The sequence below is a fragment of the Tachyglossus aculeatus genome, chromosome 18, assembly GCF_015852505.1.
Source record: "Tachyglossus aculeatus isolate mTacAcu1 chromosome 18, mTacAcu1.pri, whole genome shotgun sequence".
Classification (NCBI taxonomy): domain Eukaryota; kingdom Metazoa; phylum Chordata; class Mammalia; order Monotremata; family Tachyglossidae; genus Tachyglossus; species Tachyglossus aculeatus.
This window is the reverse complement of record NC_052083.1, coordinates 31,162,458-31,180,839: the sequence shown is the minus strand read 5'-3', so window position 1 is coordinate 31,180,839 and position 18,382 is coordinate 31,162,458. Positions and strand designations below refer to the sequence as shown.

General features: G+C 50.9%; 1 protein-coding gene across 3 annotated transcripts in view; it reads left to right on the top strand.

Annotated features, from left to right (window-relative positions):
• Positions 1-8,512, top strand: part of AGPAT3 (1-acylglycerol-3-phosphate O-acyltransferase 3) — a 95,776-nt gene extending 87,264 nt beyond the window's left edge. For all 3 annotated transcript variants that reach the window (XM_038760629.1, XM_038760627.1, XM_038760628.1), the window contains 5 exons: positions 253-406; positions 1,515-1,617; positions 3,645-3,720; positions 4,080-4,278; positions 5,622-8,512. In XM_038760629.1, coding sequence (XP_038616557.1) covers positions 253-406; positions 1,515-1,617; positions 3,645-3,720; positions 4,080-4,278; positions 5,622-5,710 — 621 coding nt within the window. In that variant the 3' untranslated portion in view covers positions 5,711-8,512. The remainder of the gene's footprint in view (positions 1-252; positions 407-1,514; positions 1,618-3,644; positions 3,721-4,079; positions 4,279-5,621) is intronic.
• The last annotated feature ends 9,870 nt before the right edge of the window (positions 8,513-18,382 follow it).

Sequence of the window (18,382 nt, the reverse complement as noted above, 5' to 3'; positions counted from 1 at the left end):
CTCTGGAAACGAATTCCGAGCAGCCAAGGTGCTGAATGCCATTCCGGAATTAAACCGTCCTCTTTGTTTGTCCAACCCGGAAGCGTTGTTCTGATATCTGGGATCTTTAGGAAAAAAAAAAGCTGCGCGATGGGGAGATGAGAGGCGGGGAGGGAGAGAAGAGAAGGAGCGACTCCCTCAGACGCCGGTTTTCTGCACCATCTTCTGTCCAGCTACAATGCGGTTTCCTGGTTTTCTCTGCTCCCGCCTTAGTTTCTCCTGTACTGTGAAGGGACCCGTTTTACGGAGACAAAGCACCGCATCAGCATGGAGGTGGCTGAGTCGAAGGGATTGCCCAAGCTGAAGTATCACCTGCTGCCTCGAACCAAAGGCTTCACCACGGCCGTCCAGTGTCTCAGGGGGACGGGTAGGTGGCAACCCCACTCGGGCCCCCACCGGCGGGTGGGAAGTCAATCAATCAATCAATCAATCAATCGTATTTATTGAGCGCTTACCGTGTGCAGAGCACTGTACAAGTCAGAGCAAGTCAGAAGGGTCTCCAGCAGCGTGGCTCAGTGGAAAGAGCCCGGGCTTCGGAGTCAGAGGTCACGGGTTCAAGTCCCGGCTCCGCCACTTGTCAGCCGTGTGACTTTGGGCAAGTCGCTTCACTTCCCTGGGCCTCAGTTCCCTCATCTGGAAAATGGGGATGAAGACTGGGAGCCCCCCGTGGGACAGTCTGACCACCTTGTATCTCCCCCCCAGCGCTCAGAACAGTGCTTTGCACATAGTAAGCGCTTAATAAATGCCGTCATTATTATCATTATTATTACAGGTTTGGAGGGGGTCCGCGTTTATAAAAGGAAAACGGTGACTCGAATGCTTCGCAGGTCTAGTGGCCCAGTGGGAAAGATTCAGGAGCCCTGGGTTCTAATCTCGGCTCCGCCACGTAATCATAGCAGTATTCGTTAATCACTTACTCTGCGCCAGGCACCGTTCTAAGCCCTGTGGTAGATACAAGATAATTGGATTGGGCACAGTCCCTGTCCCACACGGGGCTCCCAGTCTTAATCCCCGTTTTACAGATGAGGTAACTGAGGCCCAGAGAAGTGAAGGGACTTGGCCAAGGTCCCACAGCAGACAAGTGGTGGAGCTGGGATTAGAACCCATGACCTTGTGGCTCCCGGGCCCATGCTCTCTCCTCTAGGCCGAGTGACCTTGGGTAAGTGGCTTCGTTGGGCCGCAATTTCCTCGTGGGTAAAATGAGGATTAAAGATCGTTCTCCCCTGCTCTTAGACTGGAAGCCCCAGGTGAGGCAGGGACTGTGCCGACCTGGTTGTGTGGTATCTACTCCAGTGCTTAGCACGGTGATTGATACAGAGTAAGTACACATCAACTACTCGCGGTGTTTATCTCCTCCTTATTTGGCCCAGGATACCAAGTCGGTGGGTTCCAAGTTAAGTTTGGAGGGGTTGCGCGATTGGGCGGCCCTGAAGCGGGCAGGGTACGTAATGCCTGGGTTTTCTTTCCTTTCACAGTTGCTGCTGTATATGACGTAACACTAAATTTTAGAGGAAATAAGAACCCATCTTTACTGGGGATCCTCTATGGGAAGAAGTACGAGGCAGATATGTGTGTCAGGTGAGCAGGGTCTGTTTGTGACCGTCTGGGGCAGTCCCAGTCGGGTGGTCGGGTGGCCGGGTCCTCGGGCTCGGGTCCTCCCTTCCTATCCAGCGCTTAGAACAGTGCTCTGCACATAGTAAGCGCTTAACAAATGCCATTATTATTATTATTATATCCGCGCTCTCCGAGGGTCCGCCTCCTCAGGCAGGAAGCCGAGGGTGAACCGGGCGAGGGCACAGTGGGTTCTGTGGCTGCCGAAAGGAAACGGTCCGTTCCGTGACCGCGTCCGTCCTCCCGACGGGCCGGCCGGCAGGTGCGGGGCTTGGTGCAGGCCATCACAGCCGCTGCAGGGAGCACTCGTGCACCTGTCCTGCGGTGCTCGGCCCCTTTTCCCTTTTATTTAACCGCTGATGTCGGTGTGTGTCCCGAACGGCCAGGGACCGGAAACTTTGCCCCCCGGGGACGGACCCCTTGTCATGTGGGGTCTGGAAGCGGCCATTTTCAACCCCAAATCTGGCCTGGCCTCCGGCGTTGAGGATAGCCCGTAGATTGCCGCGCATAGGCATGATTTCCCCGCCCACTGCCCACCATCCTGGGAGGCTCCAGGTTTAGGAATCTGCTTCAAGGAAGGAGGAGGGATGGGGAGTGGGAGGGAGGGCAGAGAATGCTCCCTAATGATCCTCGCTGCTCTCCCCTCACAGCCCAGCCCACACACTTCGCTCCTCTAATACCCGCCTGCTCACTGGGCCTAATTGTCTTCTCTCGGGCCTTCACCTTTTTGCTTGCACCCTCCCTCCTGCACCTCTGGCAGGCCACCACTTTCTCCCCGTCTTCAGAGACCTTCTGAAATGACTTCTCCTCCAGGAGGCCTTTGGTGCCTATCCTCTCACCGCCCCCCACCTCGCCCTCCTTCTCTCTTTCTCTCATTCATTCATTCGTATTTATTGAACCCTTACTGTGTGCAGAGCACTGTACTAAGCACTTATAGTAATGATATTCGGTAAGAGCTTACTGTGTGCCAGCCACTGTACTAAGCACTGGGGTGGAGACAAGCAGACTGAGCCCCTTCCTTCCTGTCCCCCTCCCCATCCCCCCATCTTACCTCCTTCCCTTCCCCACAGCACCTGCATATATATATATATATATATGTTTGTACATATTTATTTATTTTACTTGTACATATCTATTCTATTTATTTTATTTTGTTAGTATGTTTGATTTTGTTCTCCGTCTCCCCCTTCTAGACTGTGAGCCCGCTGTTGGGTAGGGACCGTCCCTATATGTTGCCAACTTGGACTTCCCAAGCGCTTAGTGCAGTGCTGTGCACACAGTAAGCGCTCAATAAATTGATTGATTGACAAGCAAATCAAGGTGGACACAGTCCCTGGTCCCAAGTGGGGCTCACAGTCTCAATCCCCATGTTACAGATGAGGGAGCTGAGGCACAGAGCAGTAAAGTGACTTGCCCGAGGTCCCACAGCAGACAAGCGGCAGGGCTGGAATTAGAACCCTTGGCCACCTGATTCCCAGGCTCATGCTCTACCCATTAAACCATGCTGCTTTCTCTCTCTCCCCCGCCACGGCCCACTCCCCAATCTCTGGGTGTTGAATTTGTCTCTCGGGCCATAGATTCCCCCCTCCACCAGCATAGCCAGACTCAGACTCCTGTCAGGAGTGTCATCTCTGAACAAGGAAGCACCGCTCGGGGTGGTTTTGCTCTTCCCGCCCCTCTTATCCCAACAGAACAGAAGGGCCTGGGTGTCGGAAGGACCCGAGCGGGGGGGAAACGAACACCAGAGACGGTGTGTCGGGTGTCAGGTTCACCAGCAGCGCACACGGCACGGGCACCACCATTACCATGTTGCATGTTTTAGACTGTGAGCCCACTGTCGGGTAGGGACCGTCTCTATACGTTGCCAACTTGTACTTCCCAAGCGCTTAGTACAGTGCCCTGCACACAGTAAGCGCTCAACAAATACGATTGATTGATTGCAGCCAGCCAACCAGGAGGCTCACACTTTGCTTTTAATCTGTCCAACACACTAGGCGATTTCCACTGGAGGACATCCCACTAGACGAAAAGGAGGCGGCAAATTGGCTCCATAAACTTTATCAAGAAAAGGTAAGTGCACTTTTTTTAAAAAAAATCATCACCTGGTTCCTTTGGGAAAAAGCTCCCAAAAGAGTGTTGGTAAGCAGTTCAAGGGAGGGAAGTGCTGGGTGGGGAGACTGTGAGCCCACTGTTGGGTAGGGACTGTCTCTATATGTTGCCAACTTGGACTTCCCAAGCGCTTAGTACAGTGCTCTGCACACAGTAAGCGCTCAATAAATACGATTGATTGATTGATTGATTGATTGGGGGAAGGTTCCCCGAGTGGCCAAGTGAGCTGGAAGTGCGGGGGCGCGGAAATGGGGCAGATGCTGCGGTGAAATTGAACTTTCAAGTCCGGGAAAGGTACCTGGTTTCTGTTCCCTTCTCAGGACGCCTTGCAAGAGATGTATAAACAGCAAGGAGTTTTCCCCGGGGAGCAGATTAAGCCCACGAGAAGACCGTGGACCCTGCTGAATTTTCTCGTGTGGGCCACCGTTCTCCTTTCTCCTCTCTTCAACTTCGTGTTTGGCGTCTTCGCCAGCGGGTCTCCCCTGCTGATCCTTGCGTTCTTGGGGTTTGTCGGAGCAGGTAATGGACCTTGACAACAAAGAGCCGCCGCCGACGGACGTCTCCCAGGGTTCCTGTCCGGGGAAATGACTCGGGGAGGGGCTGTTTTTGGTTCAGAGCATTCTTGTTCCGGGAGGAGCACCACCTCAAGTGGGCGGCCCAGCTCTTAGATCTGTCTGGACAATTTGGTGCTGTGAAAAGGCGAAAGCCTTTGAAAAGTCAAATGGGATTTAGCAGCCCTTCAAGTTCCATTTGAAGTGTTTTTCATTTTAGCTGCAGAACTCACGTAGCTAGGTGGGAGCGGCAGCTGGAGGGATTTTCTCTGCTTATTCCACTAGCGGGGCTCATCGGGAGGAAAAATGATCCTAGGAACCGGGGCCTATCATCTTAGTCCCTCCGAGGACCCGACCAATGGGGGGTCCTTTCTCCTCACCCCCTCCGACTTCCAAAGTTCTTCCTTGCCGAGAAACACGCGTGTTGGGGGAGAAGGTGATGATGCTGCTAATTAAAACTGTGGCATTTGTTAAGCACTTATTATGTGCCAAGCACTCTACTGAGAGCTGAGGCGGATACAAGAAAATCGGGTCCGATACAGTCCCTGTCCCACTTGATGCTCACGTTTTAAGGGGGAGAGGGACCAGAGAGGTACATTCCCCATCTCACAGATGAGGAGACTGAGGCTGTTAATGTCCGTCTCCCCCTCTAGACTTTAAGCTCGTTGTGGGCAGGGAACTTGTCTACCGGCTCCATTGGGTCGTGCTCTCCCAAGTGCTCAGTGCAGCGCTCTGCACATAGCGAGCGCTCAATAAATACCGTTGCTGTCGACGTTGGCATGGCCCCGCCGCGGCCCTCGTTCCCCGTTCAAAGGGACGGATATCATGGCCCCGTTTCAGGGCCACGTCCCGCGCTCTCCGACTAGAGCAGGAAAACAGCCAATAACCAGGATGGAGAAGCAGGGTGGCCTCACGGATAGAGCGCAGGCCTGGGGAGACGGAGGACCTGGGTTCGAATCCCTGCCCCGCCACCTGTCCGCCGCGTGACCGTGGGCGAGTCACTGGACTTCTCTGGGCCTCAGCTACCTTATGTGTAAAATGAGGATGAAGCCTGTGAGTCCCTTGGGAGACAGGGACTCTGTCGGACCTGATGAACTTGTATATACCCCAGCTCTCAATACGGCACCTGGCACATAGTAAGTGCTTAACAAATACCATTGAAAAAAAATTAAAAATGAAAAAACCAGTAGCCCACGCTGATTTGCAAGAGCCCATCCAGCACCCAGAGCAGAACTGATTTTCAAGTACCGAGGCGACCTCGGCATCTAAGCCCCTTTCCTGATCCTTTAATCTTGTTTTTCTCTCCCGAAGCTTCTTTTGGAGTCCGCAGACTGATAGGAGTGACCGAAATAGAAAAAGGCTCCAGCTACGGAAACCAAGAATTCAAGAAAAAGGAATGATTTGGACCTCCTTAAGCAGAAGATGTTATCCAGTTCACTTCATTAAAAAGACAAACCCGCCCCCCCCCCAAAAAAACTCTTAGAAACTTTCTTTTTCTTATTAACTGGTGACTAATAATAACAAAACTTGAGCCAAGAGTAAAGCATCCGGAAGGATCGAGAGAAGATCGACAGCATCCTCCCCGTGCGCACCTTAGGAGCCTGTCGGAGTTGGGGGACAAAGTCTGGGTTTGCACAAGCGGGGACTGTTTGGCTTTGGTGGTGGGAGCTGGGGGTGTCGGACGGGGCGGTGGGTATTTCTTCCGACGACCTGTCCCGTAGCGGTTTGCGCCTAAGAATCCCGCCCTTAAGGGAGGAGGTACTGGGACACTTCCTCTCTCTACATTACGCTCATCTAGTCCTTGTTTTCACACTGGTTATTTCAGCCGCTTTCCCCCTTCTCTTCTCCCCCATCAGTGACTCCCCCGGGAAAAAAAATGCCCCAGCTGAAATGATCGGACCGGTGTCACTACAGGAGAAGTTGTTGGAAAGAAAGGATCTAAACCCCCGTGACCGGAATCTAACCGGACAAACCCCTTAATTTTTTTTTTTTTAAAAAAGAATACCTCCAGCCCCCGGGCAGGGCCGTCGAGCTCCTGCAACGCAGACCCCGAAGGCAACTGTGATAGAATTTCCCTCCTACCGATAAGCACACGCCGTCAGATGGATGAAGGACCCATCACTTCATTTCGCAAAGCCCCGGGGTCTGCTCGCGGTTCAGGTCGACGCCTCGCCGAAGGGGGTTTGGGGTTTACTTTTCCTTATTTCCCCGTGAACTCTGCTGTGTATTTATGCCTTAGGGCCGTTTTTCTAAAGCGAATGGTATCCTTGAGCACTGAATCTGTGAAAAGACGTTACCCTCGGTTATCGTAGCGTTTCTTTCTCCTTTCCGGGTCGACCGGAAACCCAGAGACCCCATCCTCATCTACCGCGGTGCCCAGGCCAGGGTTGCCCGTCCCAGCCGGCGTCAGCTGGCCGTGTGGGTCGGTTGGAAAGCCATCGCCCGTTGGAGGATTGAGTCAGCTTCTGGGGGTCGGAGAAAGGGGGAATGGGGGGGAAAGGCCCTGGTCATGGCTGCTGCATAGCTCCCCTCCCACCCCCTCATCCCCCCCCCAAACAGACCCCCCACCCTACCCACAACGAACGAACGCCTCCAGGCCGGCTCCCCTCCGGATTCTGAGATTGCCTTGCGGGTAGGCGAGGTGCGGTGAGCCTTCCTCTTCATTGAACCGGGTTGTCATTTTTCGGAGTGATTTTTCCTCCACGGAAACGTTCACGCTGTGCTCCTTCTGCTTTTTGAACCCCTTCTCTCTCCAGGTGCCAACGTGTTTCTGGAGACGGCTGCCCGGGCCGTGGCGGCAGGGCAGTCGTTCATCTGCGGAAGGAGGCTCCCAAAGGAACCGCTGATCCCCATTACTCTGTGTCGTGGGACCCGTCACTAAAGCGTGACCCCCCGGTTCCACCGGTAGCTAGGGCTAAGACTGAAATATTTTACCCTGTCGTGTCCTAAAAGTCAACCCCGGGACTCACCTGTCTCTTCCCTGAAACGTTTACTCTAGATTATAACCTCAAATGAAAGATTCTGCGGCGTACCTCTCCTTTGGGTTGATTTTGTGGTTTAAGGGGTCCTGGATGGAGAGGCTGGTGCTGGGGAGGAAGAGGGAAGGGGAGAAGAGAGGTGAATGAAAGGATTTGGGATCATCTCACGGTTGTCATTTTTGTTCACTTTTTTGTTGGTATCATCCACCCCCGACTCAGTTCTGCACCACGCACCCAACTGTCAGCAGGTTCTCATGCCGCAAGCGGCAGACGCCGCTAGGTCTTTTCCCCACAATCTTCTATACCGAAAGGAGGACTTGAGGGCTTTCTCCGTCGTCGAGCCGGGACTGAACGCGGGCAGGATGAGTTTGTTGTGGGGGAAAAACAGGACAAGAAGATGAGGGAAGAGTGGGAGGAGAAGGTAGAGTGGAAAAACTGAATAGAAAACATGTCGCGATGCTTGTAGTCTTGCTTTCCACGGAAGATATGAACCTCTTTACTTGATTTTGGTTTGGTAACTAGGCCGGGGAGGAGAGAGAGAGCATGAGGGGTAATAAAGGCACGTTATCATAGGCCGAATCTGTTCTCTCTGACTTGGGGGCGGTTATTTGAGGTTGGTCAGTCGCTGCCTGAACTTAAAAATGGGTCTCTGCCTCTCAGACTTCACCCCTTACTTTCAGAGAGCGTGTTTTGCCGTCTCGCCCCATACCGATAATCATGTGCAGGGCACGTAAATGGAACGTGCCTGGCGAAAACGGGGAGGCGCTTTCGGATTTGATTATGTTTTCTGGTGTCAAAGAATACCGATTCTGTGCGTGTGTGTGTTTTGAGAGTGCTCATTTCCACCATTCTTAACCGACAGCTGGAAAAAAATGGAAGGAAATAGCCAACGAAGCCAGTGAAATGGAGAACCCTTCCAGGGTACCTTTATTATCACGTGGACAATGCAAAACCAGTTGTCACACTCCCCTCTCCCCCAGAATTGACCTTTCTCTCTTCAGATGGGTTGTTTTCGTATTTCTGTTTTCAATTATCCTCTGTATGAACTTACGCCAATTAGATGCCATAAATGACTAACAGAGACCGGGAGGTCGAGTGAGAGATTGGGACAGTGGGAGTAGGTTTTCTATCTTCCCCAATTTCCTTCCGATTGACTAGAACACAGCCTGTACGTTTGACAACCGAGCCCTCCGAGAGCAATAATAAACTGTATCATGAAATCCATTTTCGGTCTTTAATTTTCACCCACTGGCGTCCACGAGGTTCCAGGGGCTCTTTATAACCTGTGGGATGTTAAAGATGTAAAGGGCTTCCCTGGAGAGGAGGAAACTGGGAGGGCCCGGGTCATTCCGGACCATCCAAGCTGGGGCTTTGTGGCTAGAGAGCCGTGGGTGGAGTGGCCGCCCTGTGCATGGGAATCCTGATTTGGGAACCGGTGATGTCCCTGAACATCAGCTGACCTCAATCGACAGACTTTGCCGTTCCCCCACTAGCCCCGTGGCTACCTCTGAGCTGGGGCGACTACCTTGTGCCCCCCTTGCAGGCACCGGAAGGCTTTGGCTCCCATCGCTTGTGGTTTGCCTTTCACCACCCGCCGCAGCAGGAAGGACTGCGGCTACTCTTGCATTTCACTGGCTTCTACAAGTCCCAAGTGCGTTTCTCAGGCACCAAGGGCAAGTCCCTCGTTTTCCTCTAATCTCCAAGGGCTCCGCGCGCTGGGTGAGTGGTCCCTGTAGGCTCGGTCTCTCTTGGTTTTGTCACCCTTGATCTCTGTGGCTCATGTCGCGGGGACTGAGCCTTGGGGCAGGCTCCCAAGTGGCTCACGTGATCACCTGCCACCAGCTTTTGCTCCGCTGCCTTACATCCAGACCCTTCTCTGTTGCACTTTGGGAGCTTCTTGGGCTCCCCACAGGGCTTTCGGGGGGCACCTCCATTTTTGAGGTTGTTGCACTGGGGGGGGGTGGGGGGTGAAGGGAGCATTGTGGTAGTTGTAGAGCTCCACTGGCCCAGAGTGGAGACTGGCTGTCCAGAAGAAATGTCCGGGGGCTGACCCTCCTTTCCTCAGGCTTTGAGGCTTTAAGGAAACAGACCAGTGAACCCGAGCAGGCCTGCCCTGAGCTCTCCTCGCTGCTCGCGTGCTGCTCTGCCTCACTGCCTGAGGTACTCAGTGAATGACCAGGCAGAGCCTCCCTTCCTGCTAGTTTCATCCTACACGCTCAGCGCAGGGATGACTCGGTTTTGTTCTCTGTCTCCCCCTTTTAGACTGTGAGCCCACTGTTGGGTAGGGACTGTCTCTATATGTTGCCAATTTGTACTTCCCAAGTGCTTAGTACAGTGCTCTGCACATAGTAAGCGCTCAACAAATACGATTGATGATGATGATTCCCGAGAAGAGCCGCAGAGGGCTAAAAATAAGTGCCCGCAAAAGGTCTCCAGCCACTGCCAAGAGCCCGGATCCTGGTACTCCGGACCCTTGGGATCTGGCACGGTTCCTCCTCCTCCCTTTCTCGGTCTTTCTGCGGGAAGCCACTTGTCCCTGGCGAGTGTCCCCAAAATCCGGAGCACACCAGACTGGGGCATAGAGCAGAACCAGGACACGGGGAGACGGCTGAGCTCCCCGCCTTCATTCACGGGCTGACCACGCGGCCGGCCTCGGCTCGTGTTTTCGCCTCCAACTGGCCCAGCGGCCCTAGGATGGTGAAGGACAGAGCCGGGGACCTAAATTCACTCCCCATCCCTGTCTCCAAAAGCCACCCCTCAAAGTCCGATGGAGTACGGGAGTGAAGATGGCTTTCTTTTAGACCTGTCTGACCGGAATTTTCGGGATTCCGGAGCTCCATTTCTCTGATACATCACTGGGGGAACTAGTCGGAAGTGCTGGGTTGTTATAGAGGCATTGCCCCGACGACTCAGATGTGTAAGGCAGACGGGCGCGCCTTCTGGGTTCAAAAACGTGAGGGCCCTGAAGGCTAATTTGGAATCTGGTGTCAGATAAACCATCCATCTCACAATTTCAGCCTCACGGTCCTCTGCGCGAAAGACTTCCAAATTGCCCTGCATTTCTGTCTTACCGAGGTCCGAGTCCCCTGAAATGTTTTACTGGAAGGACGGTTGTTTTTGGTCTCCTCTATCGGTTTTCCAATGTATTTAGATTCATTTGGGCAAGAGATTAACTCCGAATGGAGTGTTGGAGTGCTCTACCGTTTACATTATTGGGAATTACTTGTTGCTCCGGAGAAACACACCTGCTCCACCTGTAAACTGTGACTTGTCAAGATGCCTGGAAATTCAGGGGTTGTCGGCAAGTAGTGTAGCAGCTGGGAATGGAACGGAAAAATCCCTCCTTGGAACTAGGCCATAAATCCGAGTGATTATCATACACCTTTTACATGGGTGTTTTTCCTCTCTCCAGGTGTTGTTAATCTACCATAAGATTACTATGGCTGTGTGAACATGTATACAGGGTACAAATGTTCCATTTTTCTTTTTGTATTCATTTTTACACATTTTGCTACTCCCATAGTGAGCGGTATGAACAATCACTAGACTAAGCTCCTTGAGGGCAGGAATCGTGTCTACTCTCGTATCCTCCAAAGCTCTTAGGACAGTGCTCTGCACACAGTAAGTGCTCAAAAAAATACTACTAATGATTGATTGACATAGTTCAGGACCAAGGATTTTAGGCTAAAGAGGGTTGGGGGGGTGGAGAATTATTTCTGTATTAGCTCCCGGATTGGCAATGCTATGCAAATGTCACTTTGTAAATCTGCATCTGAATTTTCTTAGGCAATGGCTAGCTCTTATTTTACTGACTTTTCTAAGTACAGATGATGCTGGAATTACTCTTGTTTTTAAAGATAAATGGCGAATGTGCAAGACGGGTTATAAATATCCACTGAATCCTGGAAGGTGACTTACTGTGATTGTTTCCTTTCGTTTTTTTTGTAAATGGATCTGTATGTTTTAGGGCTGCACAGAATCTCAAGACTTGTACTTTCTAAGGAAAGAAAGATTACTGCCTAATTAAGCTCAGTTGCTGAGCCCAGAACCAGTTTGTAACCTGAAAGCTTGTACTCTCATCGTGTCTGCTGTTCTCGTTCACCTGACGGACAGCTACTGTGGACTGTTACCGTTTTCTTTACAGGATTCCTTTCTGAAAGAGAGTGTGATTGAGAAATGGCAGAGACCCGGGGTAGCATTTATAAAAGCCACCTGGTGTAGTAATTGCTAAATGATCTACCTTCTCTAAAAGAAGCCATAAATGAAAAATGTTCTATGAAGGTTCTTTAGAATTAAGCATGTAGCTGTGTGTATATATATATATGTATATAGCTCTCGCTCTCAAAAGCTGTGATTCTGTATGCAGAGACTCAGTCTGTCACTGACACTGTCAATTCAGTTATCTTTTTTAAAAACAGAAAAATCTGAAAGGCCCAGGAAATCTTGCAGGTTTCCCTTTGTCTGGCATCTGAAAATAAACTGAAACGAAAGAAACGACGAGTCTGAGTTGTGGAGGTGATATTTTGGGGCGTGTACCGTGAAAAGTCTTTTGGCAGGGGGCTGGGGGTGGGAGGGATTGTTTCTGTTGTTCTGACTGCTTTCTCTGGTCCCCGTTTGATGACTCAACTGAGAAGGACTGGCTTCAAGCTGAAATTTAGAATAAATGTGCTTTTTTCGTTCACTCTGTGTGTAGGACGAGGGGAATTATCTGTGCTTTTTTAGTGGCCACCTGGACGAGAGAAATTGGCCTCTCGTCTTCTAAAATCATGTTTCGGGCTACAGTAGTAATAACCGCTTACTACAGCCCAAGCACGGGACTGAGCGCTGGGGCAGACACAATGTAAAGCAAACTCTGTCCCACAGAAGGGGAACACGACCGAATCCCCATTTTGCAGATGGGGAACGTGAGGCCCAGAGAAGTTGAGTGATTTGCTCAAGGTCACCCAGCAGGCACACAGCGGACCTAGGATTAGAAAGCCAGGGCTCCTGATCTCTGGGGCTCGTGCTCTTTCTACTTGGCCACGGTGCTTCTCCGTCTCTTGTCTAGAGGGAAGAGTAAGCGGGTTGACCGTCGCATGGCGGTAGGACATACTGAACCACTGCGGGAGGCTGTAAAGTACTCCTCTAAAGTACTTTCCCAGGTGCTTAGTACAGTAGTTTGCCCACAGTGATAACTACCATCATTTGGTTAATAAGAAGAAGAAAAATTATGGCATTTGTTAAGCGCCTACTATGTGCCAAGCACTGTTTTAAACCCTGAGGTAGGTACAAGTTAATCAGGTTGTCCCACGTGGGGCTCACAGTCTTCATCCCCGTTTTACAGATGAGGGAACCGAAGCACAGGGGGTGACTTGACCAAGGTCACACAGCAGACGAGTGGCGGGGTCGGAATTAGAACCCACGTCCTCTTACTCCCAAGCCTGTGCTCTGTCCACAACTGGTGTCTGAGCGCTGTTCATTCATTCAGTTGTATTTATTGAGTGCTTACTGTTTGCAGAGCATCATCATCAATCGTATTGAGCGCTTACTGTGTGCAGAGCACTGTACTAAGCGCTTGGGAAGTACAAATTGGCAACATATAGAGACAGTCCCTACCCAAGCGCTTGGAAAGTACAATTCAACAACAGAGACAGACAATCCCTGCCCACAACGGGCTCACAGTCTAGTAATGAGCTAACAGTCTAGAAACTGTTCACCTTTAGCAGCCAGGAGCCAGAAGAACCTCGGTTTTTGTGAAAAGCCTAAGAGCACTCGTTCAATCGTATTTATTGGGCGCTTACTGTGTGCAAAGCACTGTACTAAGCGCTCGGGAAGTACAAGTTGGCAACATATAGAGACGGTCCCTACCCAACAACGGGCTCACAGTCTAGACTGAGTCCCTCAGAATTAATGGATTATGGGGCAGGTCGTTCAAATACTAATAAACACTGTGGTACCTGATCAATCAATCAATCAATCGTATTTATTGAGCACTTACTGTGTGCAGAGCACTGTACTAAGCGCTTGGGAAGTCCAAGTTGGCAACATAGAGAGACAGTCCCTACCCAACAGTGGGCTCACAGTCTAAAAATTTGTGCCAATCACAACACTAAGTGCTGGGATAGATAGGAGGCAATCGGATTAGATACAGTTCCTGTCCCACAAGGGTGCCCAGTCTAAAGTGGGAGAGGGAAAAGGAAGAGATAGGAGAAAGCAGCGTGGCTCAGTGGAAAGAGCCCGGCCTTTGGAGTCAGGGGTCATGGGTTCAAATCCCGGCTCCGCCAATTGTCAGCTGTGTGACTTCGGGCAAGTCACTTCACTTCTCCGGGCCTCAGTTACATCTGTAAAATGGAGATTAAGACTGTGAGCCCCCTGAGGGATAACCTGATCCCCTTGTAACCTCCCCAGCGCTTAGAACAGTGCTTTGCACATAGTAAGTGCTTAATAAATGCCATCATCATCAAAGGGGGAGAGGAAAAAAAGAATGGGAGAAACGGGAGAAGAAAAAGGAAGAGAGCGGAAAGGGGGGGGGAAAGGGAAAAGAGTAGAAGAGGTAGAAGAGGGAGTGGGGAAAGAGAAGCAGCTTGAGCTAGTGGGCAGAGCAAGGACCTAGGTTCTAATCCTAGCTTCGCCGCTTGTCTTCTGTGTGACCTTGGACAAGTCACTTCACTTCCCTGTGTCTCGGTGATCTCACCTGCTGCATCCTTAGATTGTAAATTCATTGTGGGCTGGGACCCGTGTGTGCCAGCTCTGTTATGTGGTACTCTCCCAAGCGCTTAGTAAAGTGCTCTGCAGAAAGTAAGCGCTCAATAATTTTTTTTATGGTATTTGTTGAGCCCTTACTATGTGCCAGGCACTGAACTTAGCACTGGAATAAGATACAAGCTAATCAGGTTGGATACAGTCCCTGTCCCACACGGGGCTCACAGTCTTAACCCCCATTTTACAGATGAAGTAACTGAGGGCCTTCCCAGACTGAGCCCCTTCCTTCCTCTCCCCGTCGTCCCCCTCTCCATCCCCCCATCTTACCTCCTTCCCTTCCCCACAGCACCTGTATATATGTTTGTACAGATTTATTACTCTATTTATTTAACTTGTACATATCTATTTATTTTATTTTGTTAGTATGTTTGGTTTTGTTTTCTGTCTCCCCCTTGTAGATTGTGAGCCCACAGTTGGGTAGGGACCGTCTCTATATGTTGCCGACTTGTACTTCCCAAGCACTTAGTACAGTGCTCTGCACACCGTAAGCGCTCAATAAATACGATTGATTGATCGAGGGACGGTGAAGTGGACTTCCCCAGGGTCACAGAGCTGAGGCCCGGCAGAGCCGGGATTAGGACCCAGATCTGGGTTCTCTCCACCGGGCTACGCTACCTGTCTGATCGCTAAAGACGACTGATCGATTGGCCCGGTAACGGGCTGGTCTTCCATAGATCAAGCGCTTAGTACAGTGCTCGGCACACAGTAAGCGCTCAATAAATACGATCGATGATTGTGAGCCGGGTTTTGTGTGGTTGTTGCAGACAACAACGGAGGGACTGGTTTCAGCTCAAGGCCACACGCCGGCGACATTGAACCGCGACCGTTTACCGTTGCTGAGAAGCCAAGGGCCTTGGGAGACGCACAAAGTCAAGGCGACGGAACAAAGTAAGAGATGTGGCCTTCGCGGGGATGTAACTTTTCCTGGCTGATCTGCCGGGTGGGTACCCGAAACTGCGGTGCTCACCCAACCTCTCCGTGTACGGTGTGGCGGCAACGGCATCATCATCATCAGCAATCGTATTTTCTGAGCGCTTACTGTGTGCAGAGCACTGTACTAAGCGCTTGGGAAGTACAAGTTGGCAACATATAGAGACGGTCCCTACCCAACAGTGGGCTCACAGTCTCCCTAATTTCCCTAAATGAGGGAAATGAGGGAAATCAGTAAGGCTGGCTTGGAGGAAGCTTTCACAAGACAGAGCATATCTGAAATTCCTTAACTTCCACTTCATTGTCCCCTTCAGACCCCCCAAGAATGCAGAACAGAAGCGATTTAAAATATTTTCACATTCAGATACTGAAATAATATAACTCAGATGGTCCGAAGTTTTAGATTCATGGGATGAAAAATGGAAACCAGAACTACACCTGGAGAGAAAACAGCCAGTTCAATTGTACACCCGTCACACTAATGTTTAGATGAGTGCAGATAGTTTAAGGTGAAGTCACATCCAATAGCACGATGGAATCGATCAACTTTTTCTTAAAAATAGAAGGTAGATGATGAAATTGCACTTAATTCTGAATGAATTCAGATAGGTCCTATCGATTCCATGTCTTGCTTAGTCACCACTTTCCTCACGGCTTCTTCCAACTCCCCCTTACGAAAAGCGCTCAGAACGAGCGCTTGTACATCCCGTTTAACTTGGTTACGACAGGTCAGCGGACCACACCATTTTACCCTTATCTATCCTGCTGATCGGTGTCGGACTTCTTATCGTCAGAGACGGAGGGTTCCAGTACGGGGTTCACAAATCCATCCATTATGATAATAATAATAATAATAATGGTATTTGTTAAGCGCTTACTATGTGCAAAGCACCGTTCTAAGCGCCGTCCCCAGGTTACAGGGTGATCAGGCTGTCCCACTGGGGGCTCACGGTTTTAATCCCCATTTTACAGATGAGGGAACCGAGGCACGGAGAAGTGAAGTGCCAGAAGCAGCGTGGCTCAGTGGGAAGAGCCCGGGCTTTGGAGTCAGAGGTCGCAGGTTCAAATCCCGGCTCTGCCAATTGTCAGCTGTGTGACTTTGGGCAAGTCACTTCACTTCTCTGTGCCTCAGTTACCTTATCTGTAAAATAGGGATTAAGACTGTGAGCCCCCCGTGGGACAACCTGATCACCTTGTAACCTCCCCAGCGCTTAGAACAGTGCTTTGCACATAGTAAGCGCTTAATAAATGCCATTATTATTATTATTATTATTATTATTAACTCACTCCAAAATGAGGGGCCTCTCCAGACCCGCCCACTAGAAACTTAATGAGATATTCTACCTGGTTGAACAGGGAGAGCCATTTAAGGTTTTATGAAAGGAGACACTTCTTAAAGAGCCAAGCAAAACTGGAAGAAACTCAGCTGTCTAGAGTTTTCAGAGTTTTACTTATCCGTGTTCTTGTTTTTGCTCTCATTATTTGTGACTGAGGTTTTGGCTGTTTACCCTATTCGAGTGTAAGATCCATGAGGGCAGAAGACATGTGTCTTGTTGTTGTTGTGCTCTCCCAAGTGTTTAATATACTTAACGATCAGTAGGTGCTCAGTAAATACTACAGGTTGTTTGATTTCCACAGTTCTTTGAGAATTTGTCCTCTCAGTGCCTTGTTCAGCTCTGGTTGTTGGTGCCCCTGTAAAGAGATGCAGTGTGGCCTAGTGGATAAAGCATGGAGCCTGGAAGTCAGAAGGACCTGGGTTCTAATCCCCACTCTGTCACTTGTCTGCTGTGTGACCTCGGGAAGTCACTTCACTTCTCTGTTTCTCAGTGACCTCATCTGTAACATAGGGATTAAGACTGTGGATGTGTGACAGGGACTACGTCCGACCTTATTATTCTTATATCTACTCCAGTGCTCAATACAGTCCCTGGCAGATAGTAAGTGCTTACAAATACCATAAAAAAAAGTCAGCACCAGCTCTGAGGAGGAATGGGTTCTGCTAGGCCAGAAGAGTTGCTCGGGAAGCCTTGGGCCGCTCGTGAATAATAATAATAATAATGGTGGCATTTATTAAGCGCTTAATCCAAAGCTTGCTGAATCCAAAGCAGGCTGTTAGAACAATCTGGAGAGTGGAGAGCAGGGTGTGGTTGGATTTAGAAAATCAGCACTTGGAAATGCTCCTCAGGCAGGCACGGCCTTGGCGTGAGCAGAAGGATGCCAACTGGAGGTCTTGGCCCAGCCACCGGTGATGATGATGATGATGGCATTTATTAAGCACTTACTATGTGCAAAGCACTGTTCTAAGTGCTGGGGAGGTTACAAGGTGATCAGGTTGTCCCACGGGGTGCTCAGAGTCTTAATCCCCCTTTTACAGATGAGGTAACTGAGGCCCAGAGAAGTTAAGTGACTTGCCCAGAGTCACACGGCTGACAAGTGGCGGAGCCGGGATTTGAACCCATGACCTCTGACTCCAAAGCCCATGCTCTTCTCCACCGAGCCACGCTGCTTCTCACCGGTGTCCCGGCCCTGACCGCGCAGCTCCAGAGCCTGGTCTGGGATCCCCAGCATGCCAGGAAATCCGCTCCCGACTGCCCGGGAGGCTCCAAAGAGGAAATGGGATCGAGAAGAAGAAAAGAAATCTCTCCTCCCGGCCCCCACTGCCGGACAGACGCAATGCTGGCGTCACCGATCCGGGCGCCGGCTGCCCGCTCCCACTGCCCGGCTTCAGCCACCGAGACTGGGCCGGCGGGTCAGCGCCTAAGTGGCGGCGCGAGGCGAACCCAAGCCAGACCCCGAGGGGAGGCTGACCGTTCGGACTTGGACAAGGCTTCTTTCCAGGGAGGCTGAGCGCACTTATCCGTCCATCTATCCATCCAGTTTGAAAGAGATGGCCGCCCTCCCTCTTCCCATCCCCTCCCTGTCCCACAGACCAGCTGTCGGGATGGGGACGGGGCGGCTCCCTTGAGTGGCTCATCTTCACAGGAACGTTGCCTTGTGTTTCCCATTTAACTGAGGCCTGGCAAGGGAGTCTGGTCTGGAGCCTAAGTGAGTTCTCTGAGTGCTTGCCGGGAGGGACAGGGGGAGGAGGGCGGGAAGGGAAGGGAGGGGTGCTGAGCCTTGAGGGGTTCCACTCTATTCTGGGAAGTACAGCCTGGCCCCGGTCCGCATGGAAGATTGTCTCGGGGGTGTGGGCTCAGGGAGAGGAGCTTAAAGGATTACCACGGGGCTGGGCCGCTCTGAATAAACAGAGAAATGACGGGGGACTTTTTTATTCTAGCAGTCTTTCCTTAACAATAATAATAATAATGGTATTTGTTCTAATAATAATAATAATTGTGACATTTATTAAGCACTTACTATGTGCCAGAGCACAGTACTAAGCCCTGGGGTAGATACAAGGTAATCAGGTTGGACACAGTCCCT